This window comes from Convolutriloba macropyga, chromosome 6, assembly GCF_964194025.1.
Source record: "Convolutriloba macropyga chromosome 6, txConMacr16.3, whole genome shotgun sequence".
NCBI classification, from domain to species: Eukaryota; Metazoa; Xenacoelomorpha; order Acoela; family Convolutidae; genus Convolutriloba; species Convolutriloba macropyga.
The window spans coordinates 3,807,257-3,826,913 of NC_134473.1; the positions used below are offsets into that span (position 1 = coordinate 3,807,257).

Genomic DNA, 19,657 nt, shown 5'->3' on the forward strand with positions numbered 1-19,657 from the left:
AGCTGTTTTTTCTCCAATTTGATTAATTGCTCTTGAACGCAGTTCATAGCAACTATTGTAAACATGTTGGACTTTTTTATGCAAATTTTTCGCTTGACAATTTTGCGCTTTTCTTCTAGAACATTCTTTGACTTCTCAAGTGACTTTTTCACGCTTTCGTTTATCATTTTTGACTGATCTCTAGTGCTCCGAAGTAAAGCTTGTTACTAATATAAAATCGGTTGCAGCTTAGGAAATTTAAGTGACTCGTAGCGCAGTGGTTAGTGGGTATGGATCGGGAGGTCAGTGGTTCGAATCCCGCTGGGGTCGAGGATTTTTGCACTCATAAAGAAAAATTGATCTATACTAAAGACCATGAATTAAATTGCCTCGCCTGTCGTTCAAGAGCAATTCTTCCGACATTTGTCGGTTTATGTTTGTAAAATGCCACGAAGGCAATTTTTGCTGCTTTGAGTTTGATAGTCAATTGAGTGATAATTTTTATGTTTTAGATTTATTTTTTTAGATAAATTTCATAGATGGTTATTTTGACCAATTTTTGTCTTGAATCTTTCTTGATGCTAGATGCTTGTTATGATCCGAAAGACTATAATCTGCACACTTATGGGAGCTAGTTAATTAATGTCTGTCTCACTACTAAAGCTGTGATTTCTACTGCTATATCTTGGTCCTTCTATTGGAACTTCATAAATTTTAGATTTTAATGGAAACTGTGTTTTAGTATTTTACTTTTGTAAGTTTCAAATGTTGCACATGTGTGGCAAGTTATCAAATTGGTTGCTTGCTCAAAGCCTACATCTCTTTATACATAAATCTCACAATTCTAATACTTATATATGTACTTAGAGTTCACAGCCTTGGCTGCAATCGAGCTTCAATTTTAAATGGATATTTCTTGTTTCGAATCGCATCAATTGAATATTGAATACTGTGCCGAGATCACAGTTTTTGTTTAAATTTTGGCAATCAATGGCAAAATTACGTTCAATGTGTCAAGTTCGCAAAATAGTTTTCATGAAATTAAACGCACTTTCGAGGCGCAAACCAACCTAAATTATGGTCGTGGGATGACTGAACGGAAAATATTTGGAATTTATATATGTTTCAGTGTTCTGCCGACCGAGAAAGCAGAATCTGAACAGTTTAAATCAACTCTATATTTTGACACTGTCCTTCGCGATTGACAAAATGCCTGCCTTGGAAGTGGAAGGTTATCTGAGCACCCGAGTGTTGGCAATGATCTTCTCTCAATTACAAAGTCCTCACTTTTCGCTCATTGTCGGCGGACAAAGTTTGTTATCCTTTAGAACTGATAAAACTATTTTTGAACATGATTTTGAGATCAAATCAAAGGTGCTTCAAGAATTGGCAAGGACTTCTCAAATTGATTCTGATCACGGTACAAGCGATGAATTATTTTCAAGTGACGACGAAATTGGATTTAACGTGCATGATCGATCAACAAGGCGTTATTCTGGTAATGGGAAACGATTACAACTGACTAAAGTGAATGATAGTTATTACTCATATTTAACTGGTTGGTGCAACTTGTTATAATGTGCTTTATTTTTTGTTATCAATGTCTTTAAAAATGGTGTAGAATTATAAATAGATATTAAATCACTTTTTTATGAGAAATCTGTAAGCGGCCCAAAGTTGCGAAGTAACGCATGTGGCCATGGGTTCTGTCCGCCTCCCTAAATAGTTCTTGATAATCTCGAATTTTAGCAACACACACCCTCCCCTCCCGGTCGTTGATTGCGATCCTCTTTTCACGACCGCGTAACACCACAATGATCTTTATATATGCCGTGGAACCTAGAATGGGAAAACACCTCAAAAATTACACGTTTATTTGGGAGACTTCAGAATGCTCCTACTAATATAAAACGGTTCTCAATTAAACCAATTATTGAGCAGTGCGACTATTGGAGTTAAAACATTTGTTCGTAATACAATTGAATAGAGAACAATAACTAGTAAAAAATGGTCTAAATTTGGAACCAACTATCGAACAGTTCGAGATTGTGCTTCTAAACATCTACGGATATCCAATTCCATTGTGGTCTTTTTGGGCATGTCTGAAGTCTTGAAGTTGCCGTCACAATAAAGTGGGGGATGTGATAATGGAAATGACAGAAAAAAATAAGTATAAGGATTTAGAGAGCATAAATTGTAATAGTGATGTAGTTCAAAGTTTATAACTTCTGAACTCTTGTGAAGTAGAGCTGTCAATGATTAATTCTTTTTCATCATAGGATTAATTCCATCAACTTGGTTACACAGGACAGGTCAATCATAGACGATAATTAGGATTATGTATAAATTATCAATAAATCTGCACCATTGCTTAGATTTGAGGTCGATTATTTGAAATTGCTTAGATTTGAGGTCGATTATTTGAAATGCTCATTGATCCGTTTCTTTCAATGAGAGTTTGTATCGTATCCTGTCAGATCGTATCGTCTCCTTGCTCAAAACATCAAACTCGACAACGAATCCCGGAAAAAATTCTAGCTTTTTTCTATAGGCAACCACAAAGTGGTTCATGTATGTTTGCACATATTCTGACCCATCTCTTAAAAATTCTGCTCAACATTCAATCTAGTAAAGCGGTGCGAGCAGCATTTTTGAAGAACGGCTTTTTTGAAAGTGTTAAAACTTCAATGGAAAAAACGTTAGATGACAAAATTAAATCCATTATTACAACATAACTAGTCAAAATCCTTTTGAATCTGAAGGAAGAAATATCAGCCCGAAAAACGCTTTATGTAAATCTGTTGAATTCCGGTTTAATTTCAATGAAACAACAGATATTACTAAACGAAAAGTTCTGGGTCTCTATTTCGAGCTTTCCAATAAAAACGATTTAGTGGGGCCTGAAACTTGACCCCCTTGATAGCTATCTTGTGTGCATTTTAGGCACAAATCAGTCTTTGTTTGAAGAATGAATTGAATGCTCAAAATTGGATCAAAACGTAAAAGGATAAGCAGGAAATAATACAGCGAAAGAATGCAAAACTAATCGTCATGAGCACTTTTTTAAACAATGGCACAAACAACAAAAAATGGGGTCTAGGAAATAAACCACCACGTAAAAAACCCCCCACTTAACTTTAGATAGGAAATAAACCCCCACGGAAAATAACCCCCAAGGAAATAAACCCCCATTTTAAAATTCGATTTCGGTTGTAATAATTTGTTCGGTTGTGATAGTTTCATATCAAGTCCCACGGGCCGCTGAGGCATGGCCATGGCCCGCGAGGCATGGACAAACGCGCTAAATGTGCAGCTCTTTAATAGTAAAGTGGGGGTTTATTTCCGTGAGGGTTTATTTCCGTGGGGGTTTATTTCCTATCTAAAATGAAGTGGGGGTTTTTCGTGGGGGTTTCTTTCCGCAACCGCAAAAAATGAAAGCTGTCAAAATCTGAAAAAAAGCGCCAGCATCAGTGCAAGAAATCAAAAACCTTTGGAAAAAGATTTCAAAACTAATCAACGATAACAAAAAGACAAGTTCAGTTGAGAAATAAGGAGTATCCACAATTTGTTCATAGGATTACAAAGATAGCTTTTACTTCCTCAGATTTGCAAAAAAAGAGAAAATGCGATGTGTGATTGGGTGAAATAATTAAAATTTTACGCCAAATTTTAGGTACCATTTTATCATTAATTGAAATTGTCCCTAACAAATACTCTTCAAAACATTTTCCAAAAAAACATTAAATGCAAACACTTTAGACAACTTTGGACAACAGATTAGTAAGTATTTATAAGAAATTTCCGGTTTGCAAACTCTTCCAATAATTTTGATAAGTTGAAATACTTCCGCACTTCATGAAAACGTAAGATCAAATTTAACTGGGCACAGAAATTTGAGAAATTTAACAAAATTTAAATCTAGACAGTTTTTTGTAGTTCCTTACTTCGGTTTTTTGAAAAAAAAATCACTTCTGTTAATTTCGGTCAACAGAACAGTTTTTATGTGAATATATCATTAGAGCAAAAACTTTACACCGTGTTCTCAAAACAAGGCCGGCACTACAATGAGTACGATAGACTCATGGGAATGAGAATGATCTCTTAGTGTTTTTTGATCTTGCAGTTTGAACAAAGACAATAGAAAATTGTTTTGCTGAGATTTGTTCTGTTCAAAGTGAAATTATCCCTAAGAAAAGTAGACATATTTTGCAATGGAAAGTAAGATTTTTTATAAATTAGACTTTACAAGTTAAAGAATGCTCTATTGTAGCTGAGGATTGAGATTGTTATCATAATTTCATTTTACTTGACTGTTTTTAGGAACATGTAAACCGTAATTGATCAGAAACCCACAAAAAGTCTTTTCAAGACTTTTGTGGGTTTTTTCATGTTCTAAAAGCACCATTCAATTGTCTGGTTTTTGAAGGTTGCAGTAAGCAGTTTTCAAAACAAAAATGATTCAACTTTTTTCAGCAGCTGCGCTCAAACCCAATTTATAGAGAACCAAATGACAGGCTATTGCATTTTAAACAATTTTTCAAAAAATTTAAAGCTGTTGCTGACAAAAATTGTTTAAATTGTTTGCAACTGATTTCACTTCTTAAAAAATATGCTTCAAGTTTTTAATAAGCTTCCCAGAAACTTGCTTGACACTGTGAAATTGTTTATTCAAATAATATCAATTTGCTTTATTCCTGAACTGTTGATGATTTGGATTGTGATATGGTTTGAAAACTGTTGACTTTTTCATTAATTATTTTAAACCCTAAAAAATAAGTTTGAATTTTGTTAAAAAATTGAATACCACCAATAATGGTCTCTGATCTAGGCCCCATGGTGCAATTAGTACAAATAAGGACACGTACAGTAGTCAAGATGTATAACAGACGGTGAGGTGTGCGTTGCAGTTTTTTTTTGTCATTTAAAAATTCACGGCCCAAAGACGAAGGTTAAAGCAGGGTATAGAAACCGCTGAGCCCTGAAAATTTTTTACGGCCGTTTAGAGAGAACGACGAATCAGGTTTATAAAAACCTATTTTGATTTTGATTGGAGCCAAGTCCTGTCGTACGAAATGGTTGCTAAATTGCCGGAGTGTTGCCACAATTGACAAATTGGGTTATGGCACAGAAATTGTGACAATTTCTCTGCCATGTATGGATTCAAATTTAGGAATCAAGACAATTATTGAGCAAGCTGGAAATCTTACTATGCGGCTGTTTTTTTGGTTTCAGATACTTAAAAAGTTTTGAGTCCACAATGGACGCCAATCAATGTGCGAATTCCACACTCCCGACTATTTTGTTTCTAAGGGTCGTTCTTTTCACACTCCCCCACCAAATTTGGGTTTTCGAACAATACAATGCTACAACCCATACAGCCATTATAACGAAAAAAGTTTCTAGGTGAAATCATAAGACGAGTGGCCTGCCCCGTTCTCGAGTTTGTCTACGGCCTGGGTCTTTATCCGGCTGAATATGTTTGGGACACGATCAATTAACAATTTACCTCATAAGGCCTCCTTAAAAGCACACAACGTTTGGCTATCATTCTCAAAAAGATACGCTCAAAGCTTATATACGAGCAAGACCAATAGGTTTCAAAAATAAATAGGCTTCAGATGTTACAGATTTCGTTTTTTTTTCACTTTTATAGAAATTTATTGCTCTGTTCTCTAATTACGACTCGAAGAGTATTAATGGTGATCTATTGTTCAATCGGTGACTTCTATTTGCATAGGAAGTGTTATAGAAGAAGTCAAATGCTGCGCGTGAGAAAAAAGTGTTTAGGTCAATCTACTTAAAAAATTCAAGTGGAGAGAGAATTTAGATATGTTCAAGCATAATTCTGATAGAGAGCGAGAAAAATAGGTAGGCTGAAAAAATTCGATAACTTAGCAAATTTGTGAGCACGTGCTGTTTCTTTAGTTTTAGCGTAACGTTTTTGTATACCCCTGATGGTATCTATTATCTTATCCGACAGCAGAATGGCTTAAAGATTCTTCGGAATAGCTTCTTTGAACTAGCTTAACTTTTGAAGACATTTTGTAACATGTTTCTTTTATTTTTTCATTTCCCGCTCCTCGGGTTTCAATACATGTACCGTCGTGTCTGTTGCTTTTATCAGATGTTTGTTATTCATTGAATGATCACTATCTGTATTGCAAACTGTTTCGCCAATAGTTGTTTCGGAGCCGCCACTTGTAAATTAATTTTTATCACTTTTTTTGAGATAATAATTTTGGCTTCACTCCGTTTTTGGTGTTCCTCAGTTAGTGTTTCGAAATGATTAGTGAATTATTTAATATCCTCATTTCATTTAATGAGGGTATGGCGAGGTCCTTAGTGGATGTCTGCGTGGAGTCGGCTCCAGAGTCTTCCGGCTATATTTCTTCTAACTTGACCTGTAATTTTTTATTCTGACCTTCTCAAACGTTCGCTTATTTCAATTTTACTGGACAGACTATAGTTATTCCCAAAAAGCTGCAACGCAAGAGAACGTTCGAAAAACTCCCGTCCTGCAAATGAACAATGAAGTGCTGATCTCTGAATGTTTTAGAACTGAACTTTGACCTTTGAAACGTTCGATAGCGTTGCAACTTTATGGAACTGTTTATAAACTCTATGGCAAAACAAGTCATTGACGAATGCGCTCTGAAAACGTTCCAAACAATCGCGACAAAAATTTGAAGGTCAAAACGGATTTTGCGTGCACTTCAATTTCAGAAATCTGCATTTAATTTTTGGTGCGTAAAATGGAAAGCCGGGCTTGGTTTAGCTTAAACAAAACTATTTTGATTTTGTGGAGTTTGTTGTTCTCTACCATATCTCAAGCATCCGCACATTTTAATTGTCATCCAGGAATGGTTGAGATTCCCGGAGGAACCCCCGGATCCTGTTACCTACTCCGACCAATTGAGGATGGCAAGTTTATCTTCAGAAAAGCGAGGAAATATTGCGAAAAGGGTTGTGGGTACAAAACTTTTTTGCCAACTCCGCGGGATTTTAGCGAATTGGAAGCTATTACTGACTGGGCAATTGGGGAGGGGCTGCCAAGGTACAGAGGAAGGTGAGTTTGGGCTAATTTATTCGAGAAGGGGGAGGGGGCTCGGGGGGAGTTTTGATTCAGAATATTTACGTGTTAGAAACTGAATCAAAGAAAGTTACCTGAATTAGGGAACTTTTATGAGAGAGACTGCTGAACCCATTTTCCTTTGCGTCGGCATTAAGTTCTTTTAGTCGGAGTGATGTAATAATTATCGTGAACTTCATTCGGACAATAAATTTTCATGGAGTTTACAGTTAGTGTAGTTTGAAAATGATTTTTTCTGTACGACTAATTTTGAACAGTTTTCTAAGAGAAAATAGGATTTGCTTGCATAGATTTAAATGTTTTATCGCAAAGTGAGCTACAGTACCTCGCTTGTAGATCAAAGCTGAACCAAAAAATTTTGCTCTTGCGCAATCAAAACCTGGGAGCTTGCGCAATACTATGGCTGAAAAAGATGTGACATTCCAAATTAAAAATGCCTGCAATTGAGGCTCAGGTGAGTTTGTGTTTCGAATTATAACAGCCATTTTTTGCTATTTGCTTAACTATATAGATTTTGAGTCCGGATTCTAGGATCTAAGACCACATGAAAGACGATAGCCATCTTTACCAGTATATGCCCCAAGAAATCAAGAAATTTCATTGCTGGAAGTTTACGTGGCCAAATGCCTATTTTCCACGACTCATGTTTTAAGTTTAGTTTGGAAACTAGTTAGTAAAAAATTAGTTCAAATATGCTTCAAAATTGGATATGTCCGAAATTGAATTTCATGAGTTTTTTACGAGTTTTCACGAGTTTTGTTTTGGACTAGCGTGAAAAATAGTGACCGTACTAATTTCCATGCCGTAAGTCACTCCTTTCCACATAAATTAGATAGACGAAAAAGGCCATTCGGTGATTAGTTTTAGAAGTGTCCCTCTTGATTTTATTTGGATTAAGGTGAGACCATTAATAATTTTGCAATTACCCATATAATTATTTAAAAAGTTTACAAAAGACTTTTAAATTGAGTCTCAAGTAATTACAGATAAAATTTAATCGGAAAATGATTTTTTTAGGCTAATTACAATTCTCAAAATTGCGTAAGTTGGATATGTTTATTAGTGAGCCTCATAGTAACCAACTGTAAACTTTTTTTTTGATTGATTGATTGATTTAAATTCAGATGGTAGATGATACAGAGCATTTTATACAGAATATTAAGTTTAATCCAATTACCACCTTGGACACCATACGAGTCAAATGACTCTACAAAAGGTGCCCAGAGAAAAAACGTGCAATACCTAAAAAAAACAAATCGAAAACATCTTTATTATCCAAATAATATGCCCTAAGTTTAGTTCGAATCGAAAAAATCTGTTCTTTAGATATTTGTTTGGGTAATAGACTTTCTTTAGCAAGGTAGTTGAACATTTTTATTATTGAAAATCTCAAGGATTTCTTCTGAGTCTCTGTTTTAAATTTTGGTAAAGGGATGAGTGACTTAATGGATGCCCGCGTGTTCGGCCTGTTACTTTCAACATCAAGAAAATTCAAAGGAGAAATTTTTGCAATCTGATCCAGGATCTCTTTTACAAGAGCGTCAAAATATAAGTCAAAAACTGACAGCACGTTGTAACGCTTGAAAAGATAGCATACATGGTCTCCTCTCTTTTTGAAAAAGATAGTCTTTAAAATGCGTTTTTGTAGACAGAAAATCGAACTGAGTTTTGTTTTTTTTTGCGGAACCGTAAGCTAAAATGCCGTACGATATCATTGGTTTGCAATAACTATTATACATTTGTAATAAAGTTTTCGTAAAAAAGTTTCTTGCTCGGAACAGCATTCCATTGAATTTTGCTAATTTTTTGCCAACATATTCAATGTGTAGATCAAAATTGAGATGCTTATCTATGAACACTTCTAGATATTTGAATGAATTTACTTCTTCAAGCACTTCGCCTGATAGCAGATTTTTTGATTTTTGTACATTCCGGCCAAAACCAACAATTTTACATTTCTTACTGTTAATGACAAGTTTGTTTCTTAAGGACCAATTTTCAATCTTTTTCAAGTCATTATTGAGCTTTTCCTCAATTTCCAAATTATTGCCTGATGTTAAAATTGTTGTGTCCTTTGCAAAAAGTGCTATTTTTGAATTATCTTGAACAATTTGAGGCAGATCATTGATAAACAAAAGAAACAGCAACGGGCCCAAAATTGATCCCTGTGGAACACCTACATTAATTTCCATTTTTTTCGACTCTTTTGATCCGTGGACTACAATTTGTTTTCTATCTGACAGGAATGAAGCAATGAGTGTACTAATTTTTCCTCGAAAGCCTAGATTTTGTAATTTTTTTTATCAGAATTGAATGATCAATTGTGTCAAATGCCTTTTGAAAGTCAATGAAGTAAGCGAAACCCATTTTTTGTGAGTCAATAACATTTCGCATCAGTTCTGTAACTGATGCGATAGCGTGTGTGCATGAGCGTTTTGGCCGGAAACCGAACTGTTCGTTTGAGAGAAGTTGATGTTTTTCGAGGAATTCAACCATTCTTGTATTCAAAACTTTTTCATACACTTTGCTTAGGCATGACAATAGACTAATTGGTCGATAGTTTGAAGGGTTTTCAAAACTTCCATTTTTATGTAGATGAATTACCTTAGCTGTTTTAAGACAAACCGGAAAAAACCCTTCCTGAATGCTCCTATTTATCAGCTTAGCCACATGATAGCTAACTACAGAAGCTACAAGTTTTAAAAGTTTATTACTAATTCCATCATGACCCGCTGTGCTTTTGTTTTCTAATGAACTTATTATGTTGAATATTTCAATAGTGTTGACGGGAAATAAAAAAAAAGTTTTGTCGTGACATGGTAAACCTGGCTCACTGTCTACATTGTGAAAATTTGTGTTACTCACTTTCTTCCTTACGTTGATAAAAAAGTGATTAAATTCTTCCACAACAATGTCTTTTACTGATTTTTTCCTTTGCCCTAGGAATTCTTTGAACACTTTAAATTTTTGTGCTGGACTACCTGATAAAGACAGTTTTTGATCACAGTGTTGTTTGCGAGCATTTCGCACTTCATTTGTTACTAAATTACCTAAATGTTTGAACCGGACTTCATTTTTACTATTTGGGTGAGATATGAGTGTATCATGTGCCCGATCTCTCTTGCTAATGAGATTCTTTAACCTGCTTGTCATCCAACTGTTTTTGAAGATTTTCTTCTTCGTAATTGGACATTTATCATCAAAAATTTGTAGAATGATTGAACTTAGTTCACACCATGAACTTTCAAGATCATAATTATTCATCTTGTTTAATCTATGTTGGAGAATGAAGAGGAAATTCAAATAATTCTGTTCATTCTCAAAAAATTTAAAATCACGACTGTAATAAAATTCATTAGATTGAGAGCTAGAGCCTGAAAAATCAAATTCATAAATTAGAGCGTAATGATCGCTGAAAGACCATTTCAGGGTTGATACTTCTTTCGATTGTTTTGACAAAATATGATCGATACATTTGCTCGTGAACTTAGTTACTCTTGTAGGTTTTGCGTTTTGCATTTCATAATTAAATGAATTGATCAAGTTTTGGTACTGATATGCATCAGAGATATCAATATTAAAGTCACCACAAATAATAGTTTCCTCTTTCATCGCGTTTATTTTGAACAATAAACTTTCAAAAGTCTCAAGGAAATTTTGATTTTTTTCCGAGGGAGGCCTGTATAGAACACAGAAATTTATTCGCTTTTTTCCGCTCTCTATGGATAGGAGTAGATGTTCCAGATTTTCTTCAAAAAAGAAATTAGATATTATCTTACAATCTTCTCGTACAAAAAAGCCAACGCCTCCTTTTTTGTCGTTTCTATTTTTTACTATCAATGTTTGATACCCTGTTATGAAATACATATCTATGGGATCGTTATCAGTGAGTCAGGTTTCGCATACAGCTATTACAGCTGGTTTGGTTTTGAGGGTTTCTAGTTGACAGCACAGTTGGTCATGATGGGATCTTAGGGATTGCACGTTTATAAACAAAAGCGTTTTCGAGTGTTTATCCATTTCCAAGTAATAGATGATTGTCCAATTACTTGATATTAAAACTGTTACGAAAACACGAAGTCGAAAAGGAAGTGTACACTGCGCCTGTTTTTTTTAAGCCGCGTTATTTAATGTTTGGACAATCATCTATTGGGTGGAGTATTAATGTCATTAAGTTTTTTTCCAGCTGGTGTTTCTCCCATATGATAAATATCGTCAGAATTATCAATTTCAATTACATCGCCAGGTCGTTTGTTTCGTCGCTGATTTGACAATTGGTTAGTATTCCAATTGTTGGCTTGGTTGCGTTGATTAGGAGATATTTTCTTGATTGCCCGTGATTCAAGATCTTCAACTGCTTTAACACTATCAACAGGCTGTGTTACACGCCCATTCTCAGTTTTTAAAAACAGTTTTACTCTACGGTTGTAGGTCGTGGTGACCAAATCCAGCTCGTTAGCGCGCTTTTGAATAGCCAAATCATGTTGGGGGAGACGTTCTTTCATATATACGGGTTTACCATTTAGTGGGTTCCTAAAATTTGCGAGCATTGGTCGACGATTGTATAATTCAATTTTATCGTTGTAGTAAATAAACTTGACAATTACCGCAGGGGGGGGGGGGTGTTACCTTTCCAAATACCCAAGGGATGACAGGCTTTGATTGCGTCCGGAGACATCGAATAATTCAAGCATGTCTTTGGAACTATACCGCTCCAATTGAATCACTCTGGATTCCAGTTCGGTAACTTGGTTAGTCAGAGAAACTATTTGGTCGTCTTTTTCAATAAGTTTTTTATGGAAATAAGTAGGAATGTTTCGCATTTTTTCGTCAGTAATTGAACAAATTTCAGATTCGAACGCGAATTTGGCCATGATTTTTACGTAAGCAGTGCAATAGTTTCAATTCAGTTCATGAATTAGTAAGCGACTGTTTTCAAACGTTGCTCTTTTGTGTGCTGAGATTTAATTAACTTTTTCTCATGTTTTGGATAATTATCCTTCATTGTGAAAAATAAAAATTTAATGCTGAAAATTGTCCCTCGTTTCCACACAACGTAAAATTTGCCTTTTCATTGACCACAAAACTAAGCAAGACAAAACATTCGGGAGAGTACAAAACTTTCCCCAGTCGAGAACAGATGGTTATCTTGCACGATTCTGCCAGAATCTTGCAAACACTGCCTATCTTGCAAGATCTGCCAGAAAAGCAGTTATCTTGCAAGATTCATGAAAAAGCCCTCCGGTCGAGCTGTCCTCTTAATGACTCTCATGCAACACATTTCATTTTGAGCAGAAATCAACTTAAAAATCAGTTGCGTGTTTTTTTAAAAAATAACAATTTTAAATCTGGAAATTTGAATCATCTGAAGAAAACAAATTAAAATGCCTTTGAGACCTGTTAACACAATAAATTACTATAAAAAACCATTTTCCTTCAAATTTATCATGATTTACAAAACTACACGTCTAGATTATCTTTTCTGATGAAAAATTGTGATATTATTTTTTGCATCTTAATTAGCTTCCTTAACGCTTAAGTTTTCTCGCCACTGCCCAAAAAATGTGATTATTCACGGCTTGCCATTTTTTTGAGCTTCGATGGACTTTAGAAGAGCTTTTGCGCAAATCTCTTGCTGTCAGAATAACTCTCTTTAATCAACTCATTTTGTAGGATCTTTGCAAAAAAGTGGATATATTAGAGGATTCTGACAGAGAAATGATTATCTTGTAAGATTCTGAAAGAAAAATGGTTATCTTGCAAAATTCTGGCAAAAAATGGTTATCTTGCAAGTTTCTGGCAGAAAAATGCTTATCTTGCATGTTTCTGGCAGAATGAATGGTTGTCTTGCAAGATTCTGGCAGAAATCTTGCAAAATTATGCATAATCTTGGAAGATTCTGGCAGAATCTGCCAGAATCTTGCAAGATAACCATTCGAAATCGACTGGGGTCTATTCTTGCCCATTTAAGAGGCCCGTTGCACAAAACGGGCGAAAAATTTTCCTTGCTGGTGACAATCAACAAAAAAATTGCTTCTCTAGAGTATTTACTATCAAAAACTTTTCACCCAGGACCTAACGGCGAGCAATATTGGTACAAGGCACGTTGAATTGCAATTCTTATGTGAGTACCGTTTGATCGTATGATCATCGCACTTTTTAAACTTAGCGGTCTAAATGCAAGTCACTTCGTGCCTGTTTAAATGCAAGTCTTGGCCTAGAAGTGCAAGTCAAAATGCAAGTCATGATGCAAATTAGTTACAATAATAAATACTATCACCAAAGACACTTCCGATGCAGAAGCCAATGCACTTTGAAAAATCTGTCCGCAGGTGAGCTGAGGGAATGCAACAGCTGCTTTTTTACGATTTCTCCTCGGCTGGAAATTGACATTTCAACACTCTGAAAATTTTATCGAAATAATTAATTTTGTGGCGAACGTCGAGCCAAAGCGGACAGACACTACTGACAACCAGCCCATTACTGGGACTCCTGATCCGGGGTGCTAGTTTATCATTGTGAACATCGCATTCTGCAAATTTTTTTTACTGTGGCTGCTTTTCTGACAGGTACTGGTAATTGTTCTCAAAAATCAGAATTAAACAAAGCTAAAGTCTCGATTTATCCTGGATTGCGGTGGATGCGTTAGCTATTATTTGGAGAAAATTTTGCCGCCCCTTTCCTTCGCTTACACCGACAACCTCTTAACTTTTTGAACGGATTAATTTCAGATTATGAATCTAAGATACGAATGACAAGGGTAAAATACACCGCACATTTATCAATCAAGAATGGAAATTGTGCAACCCGTAAACCCATTTTAGTTACACAAATTGGCTAATATTTTGGGTCTTTTCTCGAAGCGGTGAGCGTGCATTCACACAATGTAATTACCGCATTTCTTACTTTTTGGCAAATAGTTGACGATAATTTTTCGACGTGAAAGATGCCTCCTGGTATAGTTTAGTTAGAGCACTTACTGGAACAAATTTTGACCTTGGTTGTTTTTTATGACCTGACGACCCTGCTGGCTACTGGTTGGGCTACAGAAGGAAGCAAAAGGCACCTTTAGAGCAGCCAGGGGATGTGTACACAAATGCAGTGAAACAGATCCGAGAAGACAAGAGTCTCTTCACAGAGTACGCTAGACCAGGTTACATCATGCCAGACATCTGGAGAAATGGACAGCCAGGTACGACAGAAATTTCTCTTAGGTTTAAGGACGTTTTTTCCTTGGAAATTGTCATCGACGCACTTGGGTTGGGGACAGGAAGAGGGGTTCAGACCCAACAGTCCGTCATGAGGTTTTTGGACAGACCGAAAGACCAAAATTGAATTATTGGCCAGGCCAGATGGGAGGCGTTGGCGAGCGGAACTTTTTCCAGACCATTGAGTTGGGTCGTATTGGCCCCCTGTCCGCGACCTCAGTTATCTAGATAGTCATGGTGGGATGTGAAAATTTGCAAAGTAATTGAAATGGCGTCAAAGCTTTAATGGTTTTGTAAGTAGTAAGACTTCCAATAATTACGCAAGTACAAATAAACTTCGATTTTATAAATGTTGATTGTGGCCAAGTTTTAGGGGACCAAACAGACAAAAGAGACGAGAGGTGTACAGCTCAGAAGAAACCAGGAAACTTCTACTTCATAGGAGCTGATGACTACGCGTGTGCCAGACGACAACTCCACTACGTTATATGCGAGTCACCCTTATGGTCCAGACTTAGAGGGTGATCAAACTCAAAATAATCTTGATCTTGTAGCTAGGACAGGTCAATTTATGACCAGATAATAGCTTACATGTATGTGCTGTGGTTGACAATTTATGAAAATTACGGCCATTTGTGGCAATAACATATGGACATTGTTTTGAAAGCAATATCTTTAAAAACGTTTTGCAGATAATTGAAATTGTTGAACAAGCATTTTTAAACTATAATTTAACTGTTAAATCGAAACAAGCAGGCGCGGTAATGTGCGTTAGCATATATTGTTTGGACCTCGTTCAACCACAATTTTGACTTAAACTTTCGAAAAGTCAGTGTTCAACAATAAACACTGAATGAAAAATTAATGCCGGATTAGAGGGCCGAGGAAACCTGCCATTAGTTAGACTACGAGTCAAAATACGTAAGTCAAATAAAACAAACATTACACTCAAAGCTCGATGTCTGTATTTAAAACAAAGCAACAAAAAGAGTGGCATCAGATAGACGTATCTGAGAACTGTACTTAAGGAGTCTCCGTAACAATTCGAAAAAAAGGCTACAGAACAGTAAAAGTTCAAAAAGTTTAAAAAATAAGTTGGCATTTTTGAAAACCAATATTTTCTGAATGATTAAAACGATTAGGTATCAACTGAAATTAGAAGGATTTTCTGAATGATTAAAACGATTAGGTATCAACTGAAATTAGAAGGATTTTCTGAAGGATTAAAACGATTAGGTATCAACTGAAATTAGAAGGATTTTCTGAAGGATTAAAACGATTAGGTATCAACTGAAATTAGAAGGATTAGAAAGACCTCTTGAATTGTAATTGAGGAAACATTGAGGAGGTTTATGCCTCCTCAGGAAGCAATGCAGGCTTGTCATTAAGCAGATTATCATACGACTACAAAACGAAAGCGAAGAACACAAAATCTCCCGAAAAAAAACACAAATCGGCATGAATTCAAATTAGCACTCGTTACAACGATAACCTATTCACTGAGAACATTAAATAGGTTTAATTGCGCAATCTTTCAATGCTAATGTGATCTCCCCATTAGTGATATTGTGGCAAGGAAAGAAAGAACAACCTCAAACATTAGCACATCCAAAATTGCATTAAACAAATGAAAATGGGTGGTATCAAAGCAACGAAACCGTTAGTTGAAAGAATGCACGACCTGTCCTTAAGGACTAGTATACCTATTGACAGAAGGATGGAAAGTGATGGAAAGTGAAACACGAACTTCCATAAAAATCATTAGCTTGGAAGTAAAAAAACCGTTCGAATTGCACCTCCGTATGGATCCAATTAAGTTTGTTATTGATGAGACCAAGGCACAAAAACTACAAAAAGCACTCAAAGCAGACAAAACTCAGTTTAGCAAACAGTTTTATAACAACTTATACAATATGATCAATGTATTTTACTTCTTCACTGGGGCCTCATTTGTTAATCAATGTGTTCTCTTTGTAGAGATTCTATGTGAAAAAAGACAAGAAATTGAACAGTATTAAATCTCATGAAAAAACAAAGACCTAAAGTTATGAATTAACAATTATAGCGAACAGAAAAAATTTTGGTACGGCAAAAACAGATAACTGTCAATAATGAGACTAAGTTAGATGATGGCAAAACTCGAAATCAAAAAGAAATTGTCAATAATCCTTTCATTTTTAAAATATTTCATCTGAAAGTCATTAAAACTCTTGGCTGTATTATGAAATTATTGATTTGGTTCATTTATACTTCAAAAAAAGCCTTTGAGATCCTTCATGATATAGAGGCTTTTGAACGACTACAGAAAAAACAACATTTATTGAAAAATAAAAACCTGAAGATATTTACCAAAGAACAATAAAAATGTTCCATTGGGAATGCTTCATACGTCGATTTAAACTGTCATTCTCAAGGTAACAAAAATGAACCTCAATTTTGGGTAAACCTGTAGAAATCACATTTCATTTTGTACCTCTGAAATATCAAAACCCAGAAAATATTAGTTTATAATGCCGCTTAAAAAATTAAATTTCAACGCACATCAAGCCAATATCAATTTGTCGTTCATAAGACTAAGCTGCAAGTTCACAGATGTTTGATATAAAGAATGCCGTGTTTAAAAGTTCACTGAAAATTTCTAACAAACATACAACGGCATAAGAGCTATTAGATTTCAAATTAAACAAAGCATAATTTTTACTTGTAACAGTTGAAGATGCCGATTGGATTTTTTGCAGGTTGAGACTTAGTCATGGGATTGAAAAAAAGAATGAAATGTGCAGGCGAACCACAAGAATTTATTTTGATTTTTCGAAAACACTTACTTCCTTAAGGCATTGAAAAAACAAAAGCTAATGTTATGTTCGTGTGAGCTTAATTTCATTGAGGTAGACTTGGGTTAATTGAATTTTAATTTAAGATCTTTTTGTTCACTAATTAACATTAAAAATATGCAAAGACATTTTGAAAAAAAATTGCACCTAAATACAATCTGAACATTTTTTATTGTAGTAGTCCACAGAGGGAACAAAATTAGCCCTGATATAGCTGCGCTTCCTAATAAAAATACATTATTGTTTGAAATAATTATGGAATTGATAATTTGGCAAATGAAAATTTCCAAAAAAATCGAAAATCATGGATTTTTGATGCATATCGGGATAAGTTAGCAGAAAACCTTCAACGTTTTAACTCAAGAAGACTTATATGAAAACGGAGAAAAAATGGACAACTTTTGGATTTCACAAGGACAAAGTTTTAAGGCCTCTACTACTGGCAGACTTTGGCTCCATTTCTGACTTGGCTCATTAGAAAGTTCGAAATTCGAGAAAAATTTAGCACTTGAAAAGAAAAACCAATAACAATCATTTGCAAATTTCAGCAAAAGTATTGAAAAATTTGGCTAAGATTACGGAAATTGTCTACAGAATTAACGGTCTAGTATTCACAAAGTTTTAATTCTTAATAAACCCCCGGAAAAAACGAAGTTCAAAAAAGATGTTTTCAACTATATATTCCACGCTGGACGGGCTTTTTAATGATACCACTCAAAACTGTCTACGATGAATATATCGATCGGCGATAATTGCCTGAACAAAAAAGACAAAAAGAAAACTGAGCGAGGATATGGTTCCTTCCTAACACTAATTTGGGGTCGGAACAACTAGGGCAAGGAAATCGCCTTGGCTGCAATTTGTTTTGACTTCATCAGAGTCGTGTTGAAGCAATTCAACAGAAAGTAAATGAATACGGTAATTGAGAGAAACAGAGAATACCAGAGCGAAGTTATGTCTAAAATACAAAAATTTTATTGTCAGTTCCTGAATTTCTTACAACAATGTTTCAGTCGTCGGTTATATATAAATTTTGTGAAAAATGAAGCTCAAAGATATGGAGAATCATATGAAACCAACGTTGATTAGCATAAATCCGTTCATTAGGTTCACAGAATCTGTAGATAATAAAGAAATTAAGCGACTATTTAATTCTGATGTTTTTCGAAACATGGTATGACCATATACAAACCATTCACTTTTTTTCATCTTACTGACCAGAAAAAAAATCAAACCGATTTTCGCCGATAACAAGTTTGCGCGAGAAAAAATGATAGCAGTTGATTCATTAGGCTGTCATAAAAATTTCCCCAAATGACAGTCCGGAGAAAATTACAATTCATCTCGGAAAACCAACCTTTCTAAATAAAGCGATAATTAAATTAGTCTCAAATTTCATTAGCACTTTTTGGAGTTGTTTCAACCGCTTATGTTTTGAAAAGTTTATTACAGCTGCTCATATATCAATGACCTGAGAAGCTTTACACCGCCCAGTTCTTTTCAAAGGTTTCAAAACTGCTCGGATATTAAGCTTTTGAATTTAACATTTTTGAACTGTATCATCTGCTACACTGTAAATTACCATTGCAATAATTGATGTTCAATAAGTCCCAATAACTAATCTTTAAGCTTTGTTGTTCAACAAACTTGTTTCAAACTAAAATTCAAATTGAAACAAAATCAATTTTTGTTCTCAATGATATCTCACAAAACGAAATAAACTCTAAATCCATTGAAATCTAGCCCTATATTTCGGCAATTGCTATGCGAAGCTTCAGCACTACAACGATTAGAACCAGTTAGAAACACTAAATTTAACTGACGAACAGAAATTTTTCCAACGTTGCTGTTAGCATGTCTCTCGATTGGTTTTAATAACAACAATGTCGAACGAGAACAATATTCACTTAATCCAGTAAAGGAAACTGTGCACAAAGATTTTCTATCTCACTGAGGAAATATGTTCCATTAGAGGAAAGATTTAGAATGTCAAAGGTAATTCTTTTTCCAAAAAGCCAAAGTTAAGTTAAGCTGCATAATCACTAAAATGATCTAATGGAGCAAGAGACATTAAGAAGGAGATAACCCATCGAGAAAAATGCTTCAATGTGCACTGTCAGTTTAACATGACGAAATTAACGACCTTCAACTGATCCGTTTCAAGCCCTTTTTATGCTACTAGTTGTGTTGTTTCACATTTCAAAGTTGCGTTTTTGATCGGCTGTAGAGAAATATTTAATCAGAATGAGAAAGATTTCTCCATAACGCCACTTTTTTCGGTTTAAATCAAAGTCATAGAAAGTGAGTTAACCACACAGAAATTTAGTTGAATAATTTATCAATAACAGTTCGGTTCACAAACCAATCGTAGGGAATCAGATGCAATTTGGTAATAAATTGTCTCCAAGTTGCCTGTACGTTGCATTACTGGTTTACTGATGTTGAATGTAATTCAAGTTTGAGTCTCATTTTCACTTCTTGCATGGTAATCAAGTACTTGCATGTGAACAAATTAAATTGTCTTCAATAAAATTTTGAATTGAAGT

General features: G+C 35.0%; 2 protein-coding genes across 3 annotated transcripts in view; both read left to right on the plus strand.

The window, feature by feature from the left end:
• The window catches only part of LOC142341434 (uncharacterized), a 20,440-nt gene extending 18,820 nt beyond the window's left edge, over positions 1-1,620 (plus strand). For both annotated transcript variants that reach the window (XM_075392370.1, XM_075392371.1), the window contains one exon: positions 1,109-1,620. In XM_075392370.1, coding sequence (XP_075248485.1) covers positions 1,109-1,557 — 449 coding nt within the window. In that variant the 3' untranslated portion in view covers positions 1,558-1,620. The remainder of the gene's footprint in view (positions 1-1,108) is intronic.
• A 5,066-nt stretch (positions 1,621-6,686) lies between these two features.
• On the plus strand, positions 6,687-14,993 carry LOC142340695 (uncharacterized). Its single transcript, XM_075391390.1, has 3 exons — positions 6,687-7,044; positions 14,082-14,261; positions 14,651-14,993. Exons 1-3 carry the CDS (start codon positions 6,732-6,734, stop codon positions 14,800-14,802), a joined length of 645 nt encoding a protein of 214 aa, XP_075247505.1. The 5' UTR covers positions 6,687-6,731; the 3' UTR covers positions 14,803-14,993.
• The last annotated feature ends 4,664 nt before the right edge of the window (positions 14,994-19,657 follow it).